Source organism: Labrus bergylta, chromosome 2 (assembly GCF_963930695.1).
Source record: "Labrus bergylta chromosome 2, fLabBer1.1, whole genome shotgun sequence".
NCBI lineage: Eukaryota > Metazoa > Chordata > Actinopteri > Labriformes > Labridae > Labrus > Labrus bergylta.
Window position 1 is genome coordinate 15310384 of NC_089196.1, and position 21302 is coordinate 15331685.

At 41.0% G+C, this 21302-nt stretch overlaps 2 protein-coding genes across 2 annotated transcripts; both read left to right on the forward strand.

Annotated features, from left to right (window-relative positions):
- Positions 1 to 1964: 1964 nt before the first annotated feature.
- On the forward strand, positions 1965 to 7652 carry tent2 (terminal nucleotidyltransferase 2). The gene is made up of 15 exons (XM_020653622.3): positions 1965 to 2076; positions 2396 to 2564; positions 2674 to 2781; positions 3225 to 3504; positions 3614 to 3728; positions 3806 to 3894; positions 3984 to 4041; positions 4307 to 4373; positions 4483 to 4559; positions 4752 to 4880; positions 4975 to 5018; positions 5224 to 5360; positions 6103 to 6194; positions 6322 to 6401; positions 6491 to 7652. The coding sequence occupies exons 2-15, from the start codon at positions 2434 to 2436 to the stop codon at positions 6575 to 6577; spliced, it is 1494 nt and encodes a 497-aa protein (XP_020509278.1). The 5' UTR covers positions 1965 to 2076; positions 2396 to 2433; the 3' UTR covers positions 6578 to 7652.
- An 806-nt stretch (positions 7653 to 8458) lies between these two features.
- cmya5 (cardiomyopathy associated 5) lies at positions 8459 to 20937 on the forward strand. The gene is made up of 14 exons (XM_029281125.2): positions 8459 to 8716; positions 9572 to 10214; positions 10399 to 13224; positions 16295 to 16390; positions 16556 to 16774; positions 16869 to 16891; positions 17092 to 17216; positions 17493 to 17627; positions 18176 to 18322; positions 18505 to 18652; positions 18852 to 18985; positions 19068 to 19185; positions 19270 to 19446; positions 19531 to 20937. Exons 1-14 carry the CDS (start codon positions 8610 to 8612, stop codon positions 19781 to 19783), a joined length of 5151 nt encoding a protein of 1716 aa, XP_029136958.2. The 5' UTR covers positions 8459 to 8609; the 3' UTR covers positions 19784 to 20937.
- Positions 20938 to 21302: the final 365 nt, after the last annotated feature.

Here is a 21302-nt window from a genome sequence, read left to right on the forward strand (position 1 = left end):
TCACGTGACAAATCCCTGCTGTCCTTATCGATACTGGAGGTGGCATGTGGACTCGTGTGTATGGGTTCAAATTTCCTGCAGTTTCTTTGCTAAAGCTGTATGCGTTACTTATTGATCTGAGCCATATCCACGGACCCCTTGTGCATCCCGCCCCCCAAATCCTCTCCTCATATGGCTGATGCATCCTCTTCCCTCCCACTCAGATCACTGTCAGTATTGAACTGCTTACGTCATCACACCGTCCTCCGCAGTGACGTCACTGTATGCTCAAGGGACTGATGCCATTTGATGCTTTGTTATCACAAGGTTTTAATATGTAATTTGCCTACTTAGATTTTTGAATTAGGAGCAGCATAGTCACTGTATACTTATCTAACAGTTCAATGCTGATCACAGTTTAACACAATAAAAACAATGAATATGTCGATAGGTTAATTAACTCAGCTGATCCTCAGTAGTATTTAGGGCTATTTGTAGATAGACACCATCTATTTTCATCTGGTTTGCTTCTAAATGACAATGTTCTTTATCTGATTCTCTTAATACAGTTCTCTGTGAGCTGTTTTACGAGTTTATGTTTAATAACCAACTGGTTGTATCAAGATGAAAAAGGGGGGAGGGGGGCTTAGGAAAAAAAAAAATAATGAACCTTAATCGAAAACTTAGTGGACAGTGGAAACTTATTTTTGAAGGTAAGTTAACCCATGTGGTAAATATATAGGCTGCATAGTGAACGTATGAAGTGATGATGGATTGATGGGTGAAAGTGTATCAACACCCTCTGAGCACTTAATAAAACGTGACAGAACTCAATACAAAAGTTAAAAAATAATACAGATTCAGAGAAGGCCAACAAAGTTAGAAATTAACTGTCTGTTTATTTAGTGCCCTTGACACACAGTGACTGCATTCTTATTGTTTTCCTATCTTTCCTAACTAATAACTAAGTTAAGCAAGGGGACTTTGTGAGGGCAAAATTACGCAAAATATAAAACCAAATTATGTTATGTTTACAACACTAAAAAAAGCTTGTGTGGATTTAGAAGTTGAGTTCAGTGTTAATTTGAGACATAGGCGTATAAAATATCATCTAATATCTAATATGTACAGTAATTGTCAAAGTTGACCTACAGACAATAGAAAATGGATTATGTGACGATTGGCATCGTTATTTAACTGATAAGCACTGCAGGCTTATCTCTAAACTCTGCATTCAAATGAAACTAATTTGGATACCGACATCATCAGTTAAGATAAAGATAAGATAAGATATACTTTATTCATCCCAGTAGGGAAATTTAGGTGTTCCAGCAGCCAGCATACATACAAACACACAACACAACACATATATACATACATATCCCACCCATACAAATAAACATGAGCCCACTATACAGTTTGATATATGATATATGCAACTCAGGCTAAAGTTTAAAAGTTTAAATGTCTTCTGTCCTTACTTAAAGGGGAGTCGTTATAAAGTGCAATTGCAGTAGATAAAAAAGTATTTTGAAATCTGTCCTTTTTGTAGCCTCCCACCAAAAACACTCTTTTGTTCACACACGAGATTGTGTAAAGGATGCATGTTATTGTCCATAATGTTCAGCAGCTTCTGTATCATCCTCCTCCCCCCCATCACCACCTCCAGGGGCTCCACAGCAGTCCCCAGCACAGAGCCAGCCCTCCTAATCAGCTTGTTAAGCTTTTTAGAGTCACAAGCCCTGATGCTGCTGCCCCAACACACGGCTGCAAAGAAAATGGCACTTGCCACAACAGTCTGATAAAACATGGATAACATTTTGCTAGTATTGATGTGATATAGCCTACTGTTTTTTTTTTTCCTTTTCTTTTAATGTTGTGTTTTTTCTTTCAAAACTAAGTTTAATTGTCAATTTTTATTCACGAAGCACACTATAGATCGGCCTTTTTTAAAATTGTCCTTAGGACGGATTTTTCCTTCAGACGACTAAAAGCCGCGTCCCCTTTAAATCGAATTCCACTACGTCACGGCACCAACGCGGAAGGTAGAGGAAAACTAGCACCTGAACAAATCAAGCTTTGTTTACATGTGACACGGTACGTTTTGTGTTATTGGTTCAACGTTTTTAACATTTAGTAACACGTCTCCACATACACGTATAAGAATATTAAAAAAAAAAGTTACGTTATGTTGTAATAACATCCAAAACGTCCCTGGAATCGGCTTCACTTCACTCGATCTGAGCTAACGAGAGTTAGCACGCCTTGCTTTCTGTCAGCGCTAAGTTTCGGTTTCCTCAGTAACACAGTCGTGGCATTACATTTATAATCCGGGAATGAGTTCAGTGACAGTTGCAACATTTCAAACAACAGCAATTACCAACTGTACGGTCGCATTGCTGTTTTTGTTTTTCAGTAAATCCGCAGAGTTGATGCTGGAGCTCAGTGAGGAACATGTACCCCCGCAGCGCAGCGTCGAGGGGGATGTCAGCCTACAGTGACGGCCTCTACCCGCCGCCCCCTGTGCCCCCTGTGCCCCCTGTGTACTACGACTACAACCACCGAAGTATGCCCGACGTCAACAGGTGAGCCTGGGAATCAACATAATGCCCTGATGTGCTCGACATTATCACCATCTTTATCACCAATTCACTGTTTTGGTCCGTGAAGTAACACACGCCTGTCTGTTTGTAGCGTCCGTGATCCTGGTTTGGAGAGGTTGCCAGCATATGAATGGAAACCTCCACCGACCCCCTCTCCAGCCCAGTACCGTCAGACACCCACCTTAACCAACAGACTCAAGTTTGTACTTCTACCATTTGTATATGACTGATGTAGTCTGGGGATCGTTAGCCTGTATTTGTTATCACATTATGTTATAAATGTAATGCGTAAAACTAGTTTAGTCTCTGTTGGTAACCTGTGCTATTTGAGTGCACTGTGACCCATCGGAAGAAAACAAAACTCCCTTTTGTTTATTAAGATCAGCTTGTGCCAGACTGGAATGTGTTATCTGGAGAGAGAACTAACCTTTGTAAAGCATTTGTATTTTTGCGACCCAAACTACATGCTACCATCTATCTGCAGGGTCTATAACAGTAGGGAGCAGTATTTCAAACAATTAATGCCTTTAGCACAGTGGGGGCTCTGCATTCCTATTTTTTATTCATCAAAACAGAGACTGACTTAAGTACAAGTTCATTCATCATTGCAATGTGATTCTGTATCATTATTTTTTCTTCTAGGAGGCAGAATGATGACTACAGAACCCCGGTGTTGAAGCGCCAACGTCTTGACTCCTCTCCCCACCCGTTAATAGGCTCCCCCCTAAATCAGGCACCTCACCCACTTCGTTCTGCCCATGCAGGGGCGGGATCATCAGGATCAGAGTTTGATCGCTCTTATCCTAGCCCATATTCCCATCCCAGCCCACAACCACACTCCAGCCCACGCCCAAGCCGCCACCCTCAAGTGCCTGCTATCCCAGAAAGCTCAAACAGCCTGCAGGATTATGTTAAGGACAAGGTAGTGTACGTTTAGAATGCTTTATCCTTCAGCTGATACACATCTATTATTACAATGGGCACGTGCAGGTATCCATGAATAAATCAGGTGCTTGTTTTTGTGCCCCCAGTTGAGTGGGCAGATGCTGGAGTTGTTTGAGGCATGCCAACAGCAATCTTCCGATTTGATCCGTAAGGAGAAGTGCCGGACACAGCTGCAGAAAGACATACAGCGTGTCTACGCAGGTGTGCATGAAATACACAGTCACTCGCCGTTCTGAATTTCTGTCAGTGTCCTATCTCACAAAGTTATTTTCTGGCAGTGGCACGACTTTATTTGACTGGATCCTCTATGAATGGACTGGGATGCCGGAGCAGTGATGCTGATATGTGTCTTGTCATCAAGGGAAATGTGAGTATGTCTATCTCTGTCATTTAAAATGAGTACATTCATAGAACACCCCCCTCCTCCTGATCTCATGCTTCATGTCTCTGTTTCAGAAAAGACCTGATCCCATTCAAGTGCTCTCTGTCCTCCAAAGGTTGTTCAGATCGCTGTGTGAGTAATAATAATAATAATAATATCAATTCATTTCTCATTACCCTCTTACTTTGTTACTTAGCTTTGCTGCTTATAACTTACACATTTATTCATCAGAAACCTAAAGAAAAATGTAATCAATACTTGATTATCTTAGAAGCATTGTTCATGTTCTACAAAGACTCCACCAGGTGGAGCTATATACCAAGTATAAAAGGTTTCATCTTTTTGAAAATGAAACCAAAACCTGCATAAACCTAATCCTGTTTGTTTTGATTTATAGCATATGTAGAGAGGACTCATCTGATCAGGGCCAAAGTGCCGATTCTCAGGTTCAGAGAGAAAGGCAGGTAGGAGCAAAAGAGTTGTTGAATCCTTCTTTTACAACATCAGTAAGACGTCAGAAAGTGTTTACATGGCTTTTTAATATCTTTTTTTTATTTCTTCCATCCTCTTAAGTGATCTGGAGTTTGATCTGAACGTCAACAACACAGTGGGCATCAGAAACACATTCCTTCTGAGGAGTTATGCCTATGGTGGGTGACCTTGATCGTTAACCAAACTTTTCTAAATATATTTAATACAGTTTAATTCAAGTCTAAGGCTATTTGTTAAACCAGCAGCTAGTAGTGCATGTTCTACTAAAAAAAAAAAAAAAAAAAAAAAAAGAAATATGTAAACATTTGTTTTAACTTGCTTTGTTGTTTTCTTTTTCTGTTATCTCTCAGCTGATCTCAGGATAAGACCCATGATCCTTGTAGTCAAGAAATGGGCAAAGCACAATCAAATCAATGATGCCAGCAAGGGAACTTTGAGCAGCTACACACTTGTGCTGATGGTGTTGCACTACCTCCAGAGTAAGTACATTCATGCACACATGCAAGACCTTGTTAAGTCTCGTTTTTGTTTTTTACATGTTATCTCACCCTTTGTGTGGTGTTTTATTTACAGCTCTAAAGGAACCTGTCCTTCCATCTCTGCAGAGGGACTACCCAGTAAGTGTTTCCATTGTTTTTGTTTTGAAGTCTTGATTCATATCGTAATTCAGCTATGAAGTCGATCACTACATTTAATATGCAAATGACTGGAAATACAAATAGAAAAAGATGCCTTTTTTGTTTGTAAAAGGATATTCCTGCATCCCTTTAACTTTCCCCCATGTATCATAAATGTCCATTTGTCCTGTGGCTTGACTTTCAGGAGTCTTTTAATCCCTTCATGGACATCGACATGGTTCCAGAGGGACCCAAATACGTCCCCCCATACAGTTCCACAAACCAGTCCTCTCTGGGAGATCTGCTTCTGGGATTTCTCAGATACTATGCCACGGTCTTCAGGTATCTCCTTACTTTACATGACTGAGTCTAATGTTTCAGATGCACCCATGGTCACTCTTCCTGCGTATTTCCTTTCTCCTTTTCTCTTGTCTCTTGCATCTCTTAAGTCCCCAGCTCTCCTCCTCCCTCTACCCTTTACCTTTTTTTCTGGTTTCATGTGTCTGGGTAAAGAGCAGGAGCAGGTGGGACCTTTGGCCTTACACAGCACTAGCATGACATACCATGATCACTGTGTTTACGCTTTTCTGTGCTACCTTGCCACACTGAAGGTTGAACCAAAAATTCCACTACCAAACATGTATGCACAGATTCTTTTCATGGGTCCTACAAGTACAGTGTTTCTTCATCATTTTCTAATTCCTAGCCATTAGTTGAATACAACAATGTCAATAAAGTGTTCTAGTTAAGTTGTAAAGATTAAAAATTCCCTTCAGTGTAACAAAGTTCAAACATTTAATACTTCAAAATAGAAAAACAGATGATAACACATAACTAGAAAAAATATTATTATTTTACATGTATTGTAACTTTTAACATGAAATGGCTTTCATTGTTCTCTGAGTTGAAGCTTCTTGTGCTTGGATAAAACTGAATTATTCTGAAAATATCCCCTTTGTTGGCAGGACTATGTATTTTTTGTGTTGTTGATTAGTCTCTGGTATAATTCTTGAGACTCTATCTCTTTGTATGTATTAACAGTCTTATAAGCCTTTCCATTGCATTGTTTTTCTTTGTCTTTCAGTTGGGATAAGCAGGTGATCTCGGTTCGAGAGGCCAAAACTTTCCCCAATAACAATTCTCGTGAGTGGAGAAACAAATTCATTTGCGTGGAAGGTAATCATTTCATTGGACATGGCATGCACTTATCACCAACCCCTATGAGTAACTGAAGCAGCATTATAAGAATTGTGACCAGTAATGCTACAAATCCAGCAAGCGACATTATTCTCTTGTGTTTCAGAGCCATTTGAAAGAAACAATGTCGCCCGGGCAGTCCATGAGAAGATGAAGTTTGAAGCCATTAAAGCCCAGTTTGCTGAGGTACAAACCATTCCCGACAAGTGTTCACAGCTGTGGGCCAGCCATAAATGATGAATAATCCTGCTCCTCATCTCTTTGTGTCTGAACAGTCATGGCGGATACTACGGCAGAGGAAGGACCTGAACTCGATCCTCCCAGTCAGAGCCATCATTAATGAGGAGTCTTCCAGGACATGAGGGCTTCTTCTAATGAGCCGAGCTGACGGGAGTCTTCTGCATCAGAGGGACCTTTAAGGATGTGCTGAGAGAAAAGCCCTGTTGCCTCTGCATCTCAAAGTCAGAACACCTCTGGTATTCTGAACTCTCTCTCTCGCTGCCTCGGTATCATTCACAAACTGTAGGTTTGTGGCTGTACATATTGAAATACTGCACTCACTTTCAAATGATTTGCAGACTTTGCCAAATTATTCTTATAGATGATAAAAATACAATGTTTGTGCAGTGACACCAGAGGAAGGTGATGCTTCTACATGGCCTTCTGTTCAAACCCACAAAGCCTTCATGGGAAGAATTTAAGTTTACAGACATGAATGAAAATATATAAAATACATTTGGAACTTTCTCATATTTGAAATTAGCTTTATCAGAAGAAACAGCATTTAGGTTCAACTTATCTCAGCTAAGTTAAATTCATCTCATCACAGTTTAAGCTGTAACCTCTTTGCTAGAGGTAAACTATACAGAGACAATTTCTAGAAGAATCCAACAGTTTGGTTCTGCCACGTATAATAAGCATTCAGTATGTTGTCTTCAGCCTTTTGAGACCAACTTGTAAAATCAAAGCTTTTTTTCTTCAGTTTTTAAGGTAAGCAGGGATGCTGTTCTATGTTTCAAACAACACACGTGTTCTCTCTACAGCTTCTTTTCACAGTCTATACGTTTCTCTTCAGAATACAGCCTTTGTTGTTAAGTGATGGTTAAGTCATACTATGATGGTCAAATCAGGACTGGACTGGAAATTCCCCTATCACTGCTTCTGATGTGTTGCACTCACGTCATTAATCTGGTCACTTTCCTATACTGGGTCATTTTAGTTCAACCGTTTCTTTCTTCCTGAATACAGACGTGTCATTCATTCATTGTCAGTTCACCACTATGTAAGTTATTTGTTCATGTGCGACTTCATCGATCTTTGTGTTTGGGATTTTTCTCTGTTCTATTTGTATATTTTGTAAACTACTGACTTTTAAATGTTTATTTAAAAAAAAAAAAAATTAAATCTCTGAAGCTGTTTGATTGGTTTGAGATTATACTTTTGAGCTCCTTGTGAATTATTTGCTTTGCAATTGCAGTAGAAGTGCCAAAGTTACATTAGATTGTGTGTCCTTATTTCAGCTAAGATATTTTCTTTATAATTTCTCAAATTGGTATAAAATATAGGATGTAAACATAACCCATCATTCACAAATATATTCTACCACTTCACAGTTAAAGGTTAAACTTGAACAAATATAGAAGATTAGTACAAATAAGACTCATAGATCTGGTCCAACCCGCTTCAAATGGTGTCATTCTGTTTCCTGTAGTTTTTATAGTAATGTTGCCATGATTTCATGAGCCTTAAAATATCAAACCTGTAAATTTGTACCTAAATCTTTTTTTTCTGCTGCCGCCTCCTCTGGCAGTGCTCTTGGTTTTTTGTTCTGTGGTTTGACGCCTTATTACGGCTAGTTTATGACTTCTGAATTGTGCCAGTTCTGCTGGGTGGTAGGTAACTTACAAGTTGTATATGCATGTGTTTGTGACAAGCGGCCGGAGGACGGGGAGTCCTGTTTCAGCACAAGGCCTAAATTTAACTTAGTGAAGGGGATTTTCATCTTAAAGTCACACTGACTAATTCAGCTGTTAGCAACTGTCACAGACTAAAATAATGACTGTTTCACCAAGTATTAACCAATTTAACAAGCTTTTTATAAGTTCAAATACAACTTCCTCTTTGTTGCTAGTGTGCTTAACCTCAAACCCAGTGAGACTTTCTGTCATCCCCTTGCACCCCCTCTAAGCCCACTCCCCTCTTTTCATTCCCCACTCAGTCTATTTCTGTCCCCAGCTGAGTCAGATGGACGGCTCCCAACTTAGAATGACACAAACAGGCAGAGCAACTCTTCCCAAATCAGAGTGGCTGAAATCCTCAGGTGGACTCTAAAAAAACACAAAAACACAAGAAGATTGGGAACCGCAAAGGGAAGAGCTGGAGGATTCTGTCAAAATGGAAGAGTGTGAAAGTCTGGACTCTGAGATGACGGAGCTGCAGGAGTTTCAAAGTGAGGCCAACAGCCAGGACGATGAAGACGAGGTGGAGGAACTACATAACAGGTGCTTAACAGTCTGGATCTTTGTAGCTGAATAACCAGAGTTGGGGCTAATATTGTGTAAAACCAAGTCTACTGGATGTTTTTACATGAAATGTATTGAATATAGAATCTGATGGGAAACCACTTACCTCTAGGCTTCTCAGCTCAGATTTCCAAGATGTTCAGTTTAATCTTAAACAAAAATACAATTATCAAATTGACACAAAGCCGTACTCCATTTAACCATCAACTGTCAGCTCATACACAGAGTTGTAAGTGTTGGTTTCTACGATGACATTATTTACCATCCAAAATTTTACATCTCATTTATCATGTTTCATACTGGTGCTTTAGCTACCTTTGCAATGTCAGAAATAGTAGAAGTCACTGATATGTTGAGTGTATCTGGGAAAGCAGAGGCATCTCCTCTCTAATATTACATGGATGACGCTTTGGGACGTCACCTGGCCCCATCCCTGCAGCATCCGAGCTGTATTCATAGCAGGAGGGACAACTCGGTTAGATTTTTTTCAGATCATCACTGACATTGGCAGCTTTTCACCACACTCGTCTAATGCTCGATCTAGATCTACACTCCTCGTGTTGTCAAACTGTGAATAGATCAGCAGGTTTTATTGTGTCCTCAGCTTAGATTTGCTAAGTTGCCTCAGGTGCAAAAACATGAACGTGTTTTTCATGCTGGCACGTTATGCTCAGATGTGTTTTGATTCATTGGTTCGTTCTCTGCTTGCATTACCGCGAGCGCTGCCAGCAGAATCTCCTCTTGCACTCAGACTGTTTAGTCATGCCCTTCCTCTTCTCTTGAATGACAGCCTACTCTCCGTCCTCTAACTCTGACCATTACTCTCTTCTCCAGCCTGCGAGAGGTCGTCCAAGACCAGTCAGTGAGGCCTAAACTCCAGTGCTTGATGGTGGATCCATCATTCTCCATGGTAACCATTCAGAGCGAGGACAGTGGGATTGTTTGGGAAACGGCATCTAGTCGCTGCTCTACGCCCTGGGCCTCTGAGACCAGCTCCACCTCTGAAGCCTACAGCATGGAGGGATCTGGAGCTGCAGGGAAGATCACTATCGTCTTCGATGAGGAGAAAATAGTCCGCAGGAGGACGAGGTCTGGAGGAAGGAGCAGACTGGGGGACCGGCTCAGTCGACCAGGGAGCTCGAGATCGGCTTCAGCTCTGGGAGTGGAACGACCTGAGATGGCAGAGGTGTCTCTTCCTAATGTGAAACAGGAGAAACCCCCCACAGAGCCCGACTTGGAGGAAATAAAAAACCAAGATCAGCAGCTGTTTAGTTTGATTTCAGATGGTTATGAGATTCTTAACATTAGGGTTCCTTCAAAACTTCCCACTGTGGATGAGGAGGAGAGCACAGAGCTGCAGGACAATCTGTCCTTTTTGGACCAGACTCCAAAGATTCGGTCCAAAAACCATCATGACTGGACACAAATACAGAATCATGTCCTGCCAGAGGACCGGGAAATACAGGATCACAAAGAGGTATTAACTGATTTTGTCTGGTTGATTTAAGAGTATTTGATAATGTGGTATCTCAATTCTAAACATTAGTTTGGGTTTCATTTCTGCCTTTCCGCCTTTTCTGCCAAGAACCTCAAATTCATACATTTACTTGTTTACATTTAAATTTCTGTTAAACATCATATGTGATTGTGATCTTTTTCAGCCAACAGATCAAGACACATCTCAGTCCCCTACAGACACAGAGCTGAGTAAAACACCCACTCCAAAAGAGAGCACAGGCGACATAGACTACTTTGAGAAGTTCACCCTGCTTGATGCGGTGGTTCCTGAAGATCAGGCTCCAGAGATTCAGGAGGAGGCAGAACAACCTGCAGAGAAGTCCCAGGAAGTGGAGCCAAAACCTGATAAAGAGAATGCCACCGACAGACCCACTGCGTCAGAAGACTCTTTCGTCTTCGTTACAGATGTGGAGATAGTTGGGGAACACCTAGATGAAGTCTTCTATGGAGAGGGGGCCTCTCCTGATGCAATGCTGGGCAGAGATGACGAGGAGGCAGAATGTGGAGGAGGTATGAGAAGGAGACGAGAGAGCCAGAGATCTATGAAGGAGAGTGGTTCAGTGTTGTTTGGGAGTCAAGAAACCATCCTCACTCCTATCTTTATCTCACCCGGGCCCCCTAAGATCATCGACCAAATCTTGTTGGATGAGCCGACTGCCATGTCCTTCATGTACTCGGACCTTTACGAGGATGCTGTTGGCGAGAGGAGGAAGAGCGATGCGGAACACTCAGAGGCAGAGAGCATAGCATCTGAGAAGTCTTATAAGAGGCGATTTTCGGACTCAGAGGAGACTGAGGGGTACCTGGAAAAGTTTACTTTGAAGGACGAAATTCCCAGTGTGGAGGATCAACCAGAGTCAGTAGAGGATAAGAGAGAAGGGAGGAGGATGTGGTCACAGAATATGTTTGAGATGACCGGATGTCTGACAAGAGTGCAAAAGGAAGTAAGTAAGTCAAAGACAGAGGAACCAGAGACACAGCAGGAGGTCATTGTTGAAGACTTGCAGTTAGAAGCAATGATACAGAAAAGAGAAATATTTACAGAAACAGCAAAGGTAAGGGAGAAGATAATACTGACTGATGAGGAGTCTGTTAAAGAAATCTCAGAAGAATCTGTTCAGGAGTCTAAACCAACAGAGGATCAGATAAAGGTTCAGGAAGTGGAACATGATCTCACTGAACCTCCTGAAAGCAGCACAGATGAACCACTTCCTGGAGCTCAAAAGGTGGACAGTGAAGCTGAGGAAACAGAGGAGAGTGACGAGCATCTTAGAGAAGTTACGGATGAAACAACTTCTGAACCAGTTATTGAAACTGAGCTGCAGGCACAAGAAGTGGCAGAAAAAGTAACTGAGGTCGACTTAAATGCTTCAGAAGAGACAACAGCTGTACACACTGAGGTTCCTCCCACCATCACCGAATCTAAAATACCAACAGAAAGCACTGAGAAGAGTTTGTCTGAAGAGGCAGCTACTGACTCTAAAATGGTGGCCACTGAAGAGAAAGTAGTAGCTGAGGCTGAGAGTGAAATACAGGAAAACTTACTCACTCCTACTGAAATAGACACATCAGCTGAAACGTCCATGCTTGAGGAAAAAGATACTGCAGAAGACGTTGCACCTGTTGAAGTTACCACTGACTGTGATTCTGCTATGCACGCAACAGTGGAGGTTATAGAAAAAGAGGTCGCTGAAAAAGAGATTCAAACCCAAGTTCAGATTGATCTTCAGGAGGTAAAAAGTGTGGAGACGACAGTTGCAGCACAAGAAGAACAGGAAGCTGAAACAAAGGAAGCTGCAGGAGTTATTACTGAAGCTGAGCAGGAATCAGAGGTTAAAACGGAGATTTCAGGTGAACCAGAAGAAATAAAGACAGATTCAGATAAGAAACAGGAGAAGATCTGTGAATCAGAGCAGCATCAGCAAGAAGAGAAACCAGGAACAGACGGTGAATCAGACAAAACAAAGCTGATAGTTGAGGCCAAAGAAGAAAGACCCAAAGAGGACTCTGGGACAGTACAGGAGATGGTGAATGATGATGATGAGTTGATCGTCCTTGTACCCAAAGGACAAGCTGTAGAGATGGACATAGAGATCAGTCAATCAGAGAGGACTATTGGCAATACAGCAGCTCTCTCTGAACCAGGCAGCACATGTGAACAACTCACAGCAGCTGAATCCATCAGAGTCAGTCCAGAAATTCTTCAGGGAACACCTGAGGAAACAATGACAGAGTCCCAGCAGGGATTCAAATCAGAAGTTATTTTAAAGGATGAAGTTTTACCTGGAAATGAGTTTGATGATAGGTACTCTCCTCCAGAACCTTTGGACTTTGTTGAAGAAGACGAGGGCGTCTTTTCACCTTTGAGGAGCTTCACTCCTCAGGAGGATTTGTCTGGTGTACACCGAGAGGATCCGCAATCAGAGCAACCAGAGGTTGGACAAAGTGAAGACATACACAAGGTGGAGGATGTCCCAGAAACTAATATTGTTATAGAGGATTTGAGTCTAGAGATTGATCTTCAAAGAGAGGAGGAAGGGCAAAAGGTGGAACAAGATGAGGCAGTCATAGTGGAAGCTCCAGAGGTGAGTGTGGAGGAGTTTGAATATGAGATGATATCTGAACAGGATGCAAAAGACATGCCACAACCAGAAACACAGAGAGATGTAGAGGAACCGAAATCTGAGTCAGGGCATGAGAGAGAGGAGAGGTTGGATCTTCACATGGAGGTGGAGATGGACAAGAAAGAGGAAGTGTTTGATGTCTCCCCAGAAGAAGAGCTCATTGAGGCGGATTATGACATCATAGATGCAGAAGAGGAGAGACAGGCCCGACTTGCGGCTGAGCTGCAGGGGATGGACTGGTTCTGTCTGACCTGTGGATGTCTGCTGTCAGAGGACGGCTCTTCATCTGGAGAGCATTACAACCACAAGGTGACTGCTGCTGACCAAGCCTACGAAGAAATTAAGGTAACATACTGTTTGAAAATACATCTTTCTTTGTAAAAAAAAAAAATCAACCTGTATTGCTGTGGCTCAGAGGTAGAGTGTGCCATCCTCTAGTCTAATTGGACAAAGGTTGTTCAATTCCCAGCTCTTGCAGTCAATATGTCAAAGATCACGTTTGATGAACACCTCGACATTTTGTAAAAGGTTGGGTATCTTCACATCACATAGTTGCAAGGCCATTAATAAAAATAACTATGACAAAAAAAAAGAATATATGCCCATATACTCTTCTTTGTCTTCACTTGGGCAATTTGCACAGGAACTTTTGTATTTTTGTATTATAAGAACACTTTGAGTGGTCAGAAGACTAGAGAAGTGTTTTATTTATAATTTGCATACAAATATATTTGAGATAACAATCAATGTTTTCAATAATGATAATAAAAGAAAGAAAAGCCCTGTACATTACAGAAGATAGACTGGAAACGTATGAGATGTTGCTGTTGACTACAACAGACAGTCATTCATTTCTCAAATTCACATTTAATTACTGCATGTATTTGAAATGTATAAGCTTTCTTTGGGGGAAAAAATAAGCAAGAAAGCACATGTAGTTCTAGTTAATAAAAAGTCCACCTTTAATTGTTGGTAAGTCTATGTGCGTTATCTCAATGAAATATAAAGTGCAGATGAATACTTTTAACATTTAGACTTAGCAGCCATTCACAGTATAATTAAAATTACTAATAGTTATGGACTTGTATTTAAAGTATTGGTGGATAAGGACATGTATGTATACCAATAATAATTTAAAGTATAGTATTTTTTTAAGAATCCAAAAATGTTCCATAACATTGAATTAATTATTAATAATTAATTATCCTATTCATATTGTCTTTTGTCTCAGAGACCTAAAAGTGTCTCCCAGAACTCTGATCATTCTAGCAGACATGATGCTGCTGCTGTCTGATGGCATGCTGCCGTAAATAGCAGCTCATCATCAAACACTTTCCCAGCATTATTCACCCACACAGTTATGATCACCGCACACTTTACTAGCCTTTGATCAGGTCATCCTGTAATAAAGCCGTCCTGAATAAACAGGCTGCGTGCCCTAAAGCTGCCTGCAGGCTGCAGCCAGGCACATTGAATTGTTGTGATGTAATGATCTGCTTTGATCGGTGGAAAGGTCCAGCGTGACATCATCAAGCAGAGACTGAAATGTGATCTGTTCACAGGCACTTCACCCACTCGCTGTCCCTACCGGTCAGCAGAGGGTCAAGCTTCTTTTTTAAATCTAGGTTCATATAAATAATAAATAGCTTCTTCTGACTATGTCAAAGGAATCTGTTTGTAGTCTTTCACTTGCAAATATCAAAGAGCTATCTGCCCAGTTTCCATGTTCATTTGTTCACTTACCACAATAAAATGACAAGATAAATGTTCACTCTGCTAGAAGACGCTGTCTTTCCCAGGAAAGAAAATATTCTCTTTTCAAGTGTTTTTGTGAGGATACATCAAGTAACACGAGTGAAGTGAGATATTTCTTTGTGTTCCAAAACGATCACATAGCAAAGTTTTTGACATCTAAATCAACGGAAACCTGGAACAGATTTAATATGATCAAATGTCATTTCCAGATGATGTTGGAACCAGATCTGTGTGTGATGTTGTATTTATGTGAAACATAGACAGCTGGATTGTAAATAAGACACATTTCGCATCGTAATACAAGTCTGATTTTAGCACCAAGAAGTGCAGGTTTCCCACAGAACAAGTTTACCAGAACCACCTAGAAAAGTGCTCGGACGTGGAGTGTACCACTGCAACCCTTGAGATTGGAGCGAGTATGCTCACACATTCTTCTGCCCACTCTGAACACACACACACACACACACACACACACACACACACACACATGTACACCTGTTTTCTAAATCTTAGCAGGGGAATGGTGAGCATCAGAAGGCGCAAGGAGAGATAAGTAACCCACTTGACCCAGTTAAATGTGATCTGTTGGTGCTCAGGTGTTGACAGGGGATTGCCAGCGTTCTTCCTCCAGGAAGCCTGCTGGTTTTCCTTAAAGCTGCAGTAGGCAACAATTAACTTCAAGATGACCTGTCTTAATTGTCTCAATAAAACAGAAACGAGCATTTGTCACCTGTTATCTGGTATCCCACGGTCACATTAATTAAATTGAAAAAGTTACATTTCAGATATAATCACTGGTTGGACTTTTTGGTGAAGTAGGTGAAGAACTTATTGGAAAAAGTCAATTCAGGGAAAGAGGGTTAGAAAGGTAGATTCAGTAACTGAATAAATGTGCTGTAGTGATGTCGTCTTATATTCTTTCCACAAAGTGTGAAGTCTAAGTTTACAGAGATCATGTTTTTTCCAAAAGAATTGGTTAAGAAATCTTCAGACTTATCCAAAAATAATACCCACATGCTCTCATTCTGTATTAAAATGTGGTCTGTTGAAAAGAATATGAGGCTCCAACTTTAAAAAAAAAAATTTGTTGGCCTTTTTGGCAGTGAAAGCAGTATAGAGACAGGAAATGTTGAGGAGAGAGAGTGGGCGATGACATGCACCAAATGTTTAAGACCGAAGGTTGTACCTACAATCAATGCAACAAAGATTGACTCGTCTGTGTGGAGTGCCTGCTCTAGCAACTGAGCTAAACCAGCACCCCAAAAAAGTCATGTCCTTTAGAATGCAATTCCTGGTTGTAATGATGATTTCCCTGAGACAGCTCAGCAACAAACAAACAAACAAAGAAACAAGCTGAACTTTATACACCAGTTCTAAGTTTGTCAGCTTTTACTCTTGATTTGACTTTTCAGACTGCTGGAGCCTCTTTTTAGTCATGGCTGAACTTTCTGCCATTGGAGATAGATTAGGAATAAGGTTTCTTTTCAAGGCCAATTTGGAAAATAAGAATAACTATAATGATTTATATTTCTGTCATTGCGCATAGGAGCATGTAAGTATTCAACTGGCAAGTGAACCTATCTTGTAATCTCAGCTGTATCTATCAGTGGCTCTGGGATTTAAATCAGATAATTTACCGTAATATTTTGTCTTTTATCAGGAGAAGCTGGGTGATTGGATCTCAGAGCTGCAGGGCAGGTCAGAGAACATCGAGGACCTGGTTTCCGAGCTTGAACTGGGCTACAACTCTGTGGAGGTAAAACAAGACATTTAACACCAACTAGGACAATGCTACATTTCAATTGTACTGTTAGATCAGTGTATACATATTACTTCCATTAAAAAAATTGATGGACCATAACACAATTCATTTTGTTAACATACTTCTTATGTTGTTATCCCTCCTTCTCCTCTGGACCAGGACCAGTTTGTGGAGTGTGAGGCTGCGATGCAGGTGCAGAATGACGAGATGATGGCTCTGGTGATGGAGCAGTACAACAACATGTCCGTCAGCATGGAGGAGGAGAAGAAGGCCAAGCTGGAGCAGCTGTATGACCAGATCGTCTCCTTCCAGGAGAGCATTGACTCTGCCAAAGTCACTCTTGACACCACGACTAGGGAAGCTGAGACTGACGCACGGGTAAGTCCTGAGGATCTCAAGGCTTAGTGATCAACTGTATCAGATGATCTTGTGTAGATCTAATTCATCCTATTTTGGTCTTTTCTTCCAATAGTCACCTGAAGACATTCACTTGAGGTAATGTGCATTCAGTAAAAACCTTTATTAGATAGCAATAATAACAAACACAGTTTGCTGCTCGGCCTGTAGAGTTGTAACCTTTGTAGTTTGTGCCAATATGCTGAATATTGAGCTGCAGGGTTAAAGTATGGAAAAGACGGTTTGTCAGAGACCCATGTTGTTGTGGCCAGATGCTAAATACTGTGTTGTGCCATCAGGCTAAAGGCAGCTCTGGACTCTGCTATGTCACTGGAGCTGGGTCCCCGGGGACTGCTTGTGTTCGAGGACTATGCCAAGGGCAACACTTCCAGCTCTAACCTTGCACAGCGCAAGGGAATCCCAGGTAGTTCTGAAGCAAAGAAAATGTATTTACATATATACCTGACATTAACATAATCTATATGGATGTCTCATGCCATGTGCGTGGATGTCACTCGTGTGTGTGTGTGTGTGTGCGCGCGCGCGTGTGTGTGTGTGTGTGTGTGTGTGTGTGTGTGCGTGCGTGTGTGCGTGTGTGCGTGTGTGCGTGTGTGCGTGTGTGCGTGTGTGTGCGCGTGCGTGCGTGTGTGCGTGCGTGCGTGCGTGTGTGCGCGTGCGTGTGTGTGTGTGTGTGTCACAGTTCCTCAGAGGCCCACACTGCAGCCTCAGGAGACTGGCTCAGCCTCTAGCACCAGTGTCACTGTTTACTGGAAAGTAAACGCAGGAGACATTATTGACTGCTTTCAGGTCTACTGCATGGAGGATCCACAGGGAGGTAAATAGATAGTGTTCAAGTAAACTAAATAGTGGTTCATGGTGCTTCTAACAGAAGTTACGAATATTAATTAAATTCAAGTTTTACTTTTGTTAATCTGTAGCAGCTTTTTTTTTTGATAAACTTTAAATCATGGACTTTGACCTTTAGTTATATGAGTTTTGTGTCAATATAAAATATTTCTGTTGTCCTGAATTTTCGTTTAATTTATAAATGAACGTTGATTTAATTGTATTTCGTTGCGTGGTTTTGTGTGAATTCAGACTTTTTGACAGATTTAAGGGTCTGTCTGCCGCCCAATTGGACCCCTGCTCGTTTCAGTTACGCTACAAATCTGAAAAAAAAAATCCTTTTTCAAAAATACACATTTTATAATTTATCCCTGTCATCACTTCTTTTTTAAATATCTATTTTTTTTTATTTTAAAGTCTAGGTATTGTTTGCTGTTACATTTTTGGAAGCTTTGAGATCACAGAGGAAATGGCTGTGACTTACTGAGTTACTAAATACCAACATTGTGCATGTTTTGTGGCTGCTTTTGTCCTCAGCTGTGTCGGAGGAGTACCGTGTCACAGTGAAGGAGAGTTACTGTGTCCTGGAGGAGCTGGAGCCTGACAAGACCTACAAAGTGTGGGTGATGGCTGTCAACTACACAGGTTGCTCTCTGCCCAGTGAGAGACTTCCCTTCAGAACCGGTCAGTTCACACACTGGAGCTGGAGTAAATATGTACACAACTTTGTACGCATGCTGTTTTTTAATGGTCGTTGTTCATCTGTGATAATATAGTATATTTGATTTCGGAGGTCAAGAAATACACCACCCGAAAGCAAAAAGGGAATGTCACTCTTAATTAATGTCATGTACTTTTCTTGGCAGCTCCATCAGTGCCGGTGATCGACACAGAGCGATGCACTGTCCTTTGGGATTCGGCCACTCTGCGATGGAGCTCAACACAACAGACTGCAGAGCAAAGTTTCACCTTGGAGTACTGCCGTCAGTATGAACTTGAGGGAGAGGGGCTGAGGTGGGTGTTTTTTTTTTTTAACTAGATTAGATACCCACAGAGGCAGGAAAATTATTTCATCATAAAAATGAAAAAAAAAAAACACATCTAGCTGAACAACACATCTGCAATGAATCTATTTATACATAAACACGTTTCGGTGTGCCACAGGTTGTACCTTTAATTTATGTGTGTGCATGTGTGCTTGATGTACTACTAGGACGATCTCAGGTATCCAAAGCTGTGAACAGCGGGTTCTCCTGCAGCCCAATGAAAATTATCTTTTTTACATCAAAGCTGTAAATGAATCTGGAGCCAGCGAGCAGAGCGAGGCCGCGCTCATTTCCACCAAAGGTAACAAAACACACACTTCACAATCTCTCAATTTTATATTCTGTTAAACACTTTGAAAATAAACTTTTGTGTCCGTTTTCAGGAACAAAGTTCTGCCTGCTGAAAGCCACAGCTCACCCCGCTCTGGAGCTGTCAGTAGACGAGGCTACTGTGCACTTATCTCAGGGCACACCTGGAAACACAACATCTTCAGACAAACTGTGAGTAGCAGCAAGCTCCCACAATTCAAAGCAGCCCTTTGAAGGGGAATGTGTGAAATTGAGTTTTTGTTTTTGTTTTGTTAGGTGTCCCTCCATCCTGGGTGAGCTGTTGCCTTGCAAAGGTCGATACTACTGGGAGACCGTTGTGTCAGGGAGCACAGCTTACAGGCTTGGGGTTGTGTACAGCTCAGCCAATAGAAACAGCCTGCTGGGGGAGAACAGCCTGTCATGGTGTTTGCAGTGTATCCCTACACCATCAGGGTATGCATCAAATATTGCACATTATTTACTACACATGCTTGCCCTATATTTGGTCTGAATCCTCCACTCTGTCTGTCGGTCCAGCTGCAGGTATCAGTTGCTCCACAATGACGCTCAGTCCAGTGTGTTCGTGAACTACATGCCTGATCGGGTGGGTACCCTCCTGGATTTCCAGCTCTGTCGTCTTTCTTTCTACAACGCCCAAACCGGTCAGTTGTTAGGAGCTTTCTGCCAGCACTTCACCCAGCCGTGCCACCCTGCTCTGGCCCTGGAGATGCCGGGTCGCCTGGAGGTCAGTATGGTGCCGGAGGTTCCAGAGTTTACAAATGACAGTTAGCTCTGCTACCAGCCTCACCAACACTGAGGAGTTTACAGTTCATGATGGACACATGTTGATTTGAATGATCTTAAAATAAATGCATTACAGAGAAAAGTGCAGACATGACAGAATGTAAAATAAACTGATGTTCACAGTAAGGGTATAAATCATATTTGATCCCAGTCTTCTGAAGTCAAAGTCCTCATTCATGGGTTTGTGTTTTTTTTGTGAGCTAACACAATATGAAAGTTTCCCTCTATTCAATTTTTATTTTGATATTTAAAAAAAAAAAACACTGAAGATGAATGATGATGGTGTGAAATGAACTTTATGCTGATGTGAGCTCTTAGTAGTTTGGTACTTTCATGTTAATGTTCTAAATTGAACTCTAGTCATCTTTCTCTTCTTTGTTTAAAGCATTTCTTGTTGTTATTTTGGGAAAAGACCTCGACTGTACAGTGGTCAAAAACACTAACTGTGTCACTATTGAGACAAAAAAAAAAGTCAAGGCCTCTTTTTAGTAAAAGTTTAAAACTAGGTTTATGGCTCCAACAAGAACTTTGTAGCACTTTGAACTGTGTTTCATATTGTTAAATTGTGTAAATACCTTTTTTTAAAGATGTGATCAATAACATGTTTTATTTAACTTACAGAAAGTGCAGATCATTAGTTTTCCTTGCCCTGCCTTGTTAACTTATTTTATGTCTAAACTATATCAACTTGTGTATTTTTCTATAACAACAACTGGATTGATCAGTTTCTTTTGTCTCAGCGCTCTGACTTACATTCACCACTAGAGGGCCTCAGTACTCTGTAAGTTGTTATGTTGGCTCCAGTAATGTATTTAATCATTTTCCTTCAACAAACACCTTTTTTTCTACTGAAATAATATCTATGCCATGGTTTCTACTTCTCTTTAAGCAGCTGTAGAGTAAAATAAAAAAGATCTTTAGCCTCATCACTGCATCCAAGTTTTTATAAACTAAAAACCACCAACATTGTCTCGTATGTATAACCAAAGTTTTCTGATGTGTTCATTATCCATTAGAGATCTAGTCCATGTTTCCTTCATTGACCTTTTCACTTACTGGTATGTAAAATAATGTAAATGATTGTTATCAAATAAATTAAAATGTTAGCAAAGAAAGACAAGTATTGTTTCATTTTATTTACCCTCCATTACATTTGAAGACGCCAGGCTGAGACTAATCACATGCAGATGGAAACCAATCCCAACAACTTCTGCGAAGTCCATCACACTTACACTTCCAGACTTTTTTATGGCTTGCAGCTACTGTAGATGTTAAAGCCAGGCATCTCACTAAAAAAAATACAAAGTTCTCCAAAGGACAAGTCATTTCAAAATTACTGTGCTACCAGTCTTCCCGGCACTCAAACATTTCCCCTCATCTTTGACACCTTACTTCATTTTCCAGGAATCAGAGAGAGGAGGAGAGTTAAACAGATGCTGGTTTACATGGGATATTTTGGACTCCTCAGCTAAAACCTGGAGAGGGCTTTGAAAAGTAACAGCTTT

Coding starts and splice junctions, on each gene's coding strand:
- tent2 (XM_020653622.3), top strand. CDS start 2,434: ATGTACCCCCGCAGCGCAGCGTCGAGGGGGATGTCAGCCTACAGTGAC. Junction 4,042..4,306: donor AAGGTTGTTCAGATCGCTGT/GTGAGTAATAAT, acceptor TTTGATTTATAG/CATATGTAGAGAGGACTCAT. Junction 4,560..4,751: donor TCTGAGGAGTTATGCCTATG/GTGGGTGACCTT, acceptor GTTATCTCTCAG/CTGATCTCAGGATAAGACCC.
- cmya5 (XM_029281125.2), top strand. CDS start 8,610: ATGGAAGAGTGTGAAAGTCTGGACTCTGAGATGACGGAGCTGCAGGAG. Junction 16,892..17,091: donor CCTGAAGACATTCACTTGAG/GTAATGTGCATT, acceptor TTGTGCCATCAG/GCTAAAGGCAGCTCTGGACT. Junction 18,323..18,504: donor GAGACTTCCCTTCAGAACCG/GTCAGTTCACAC, acceptor TTTTCTTGGCAG/CTCCATCAGTGCCGGTGATC.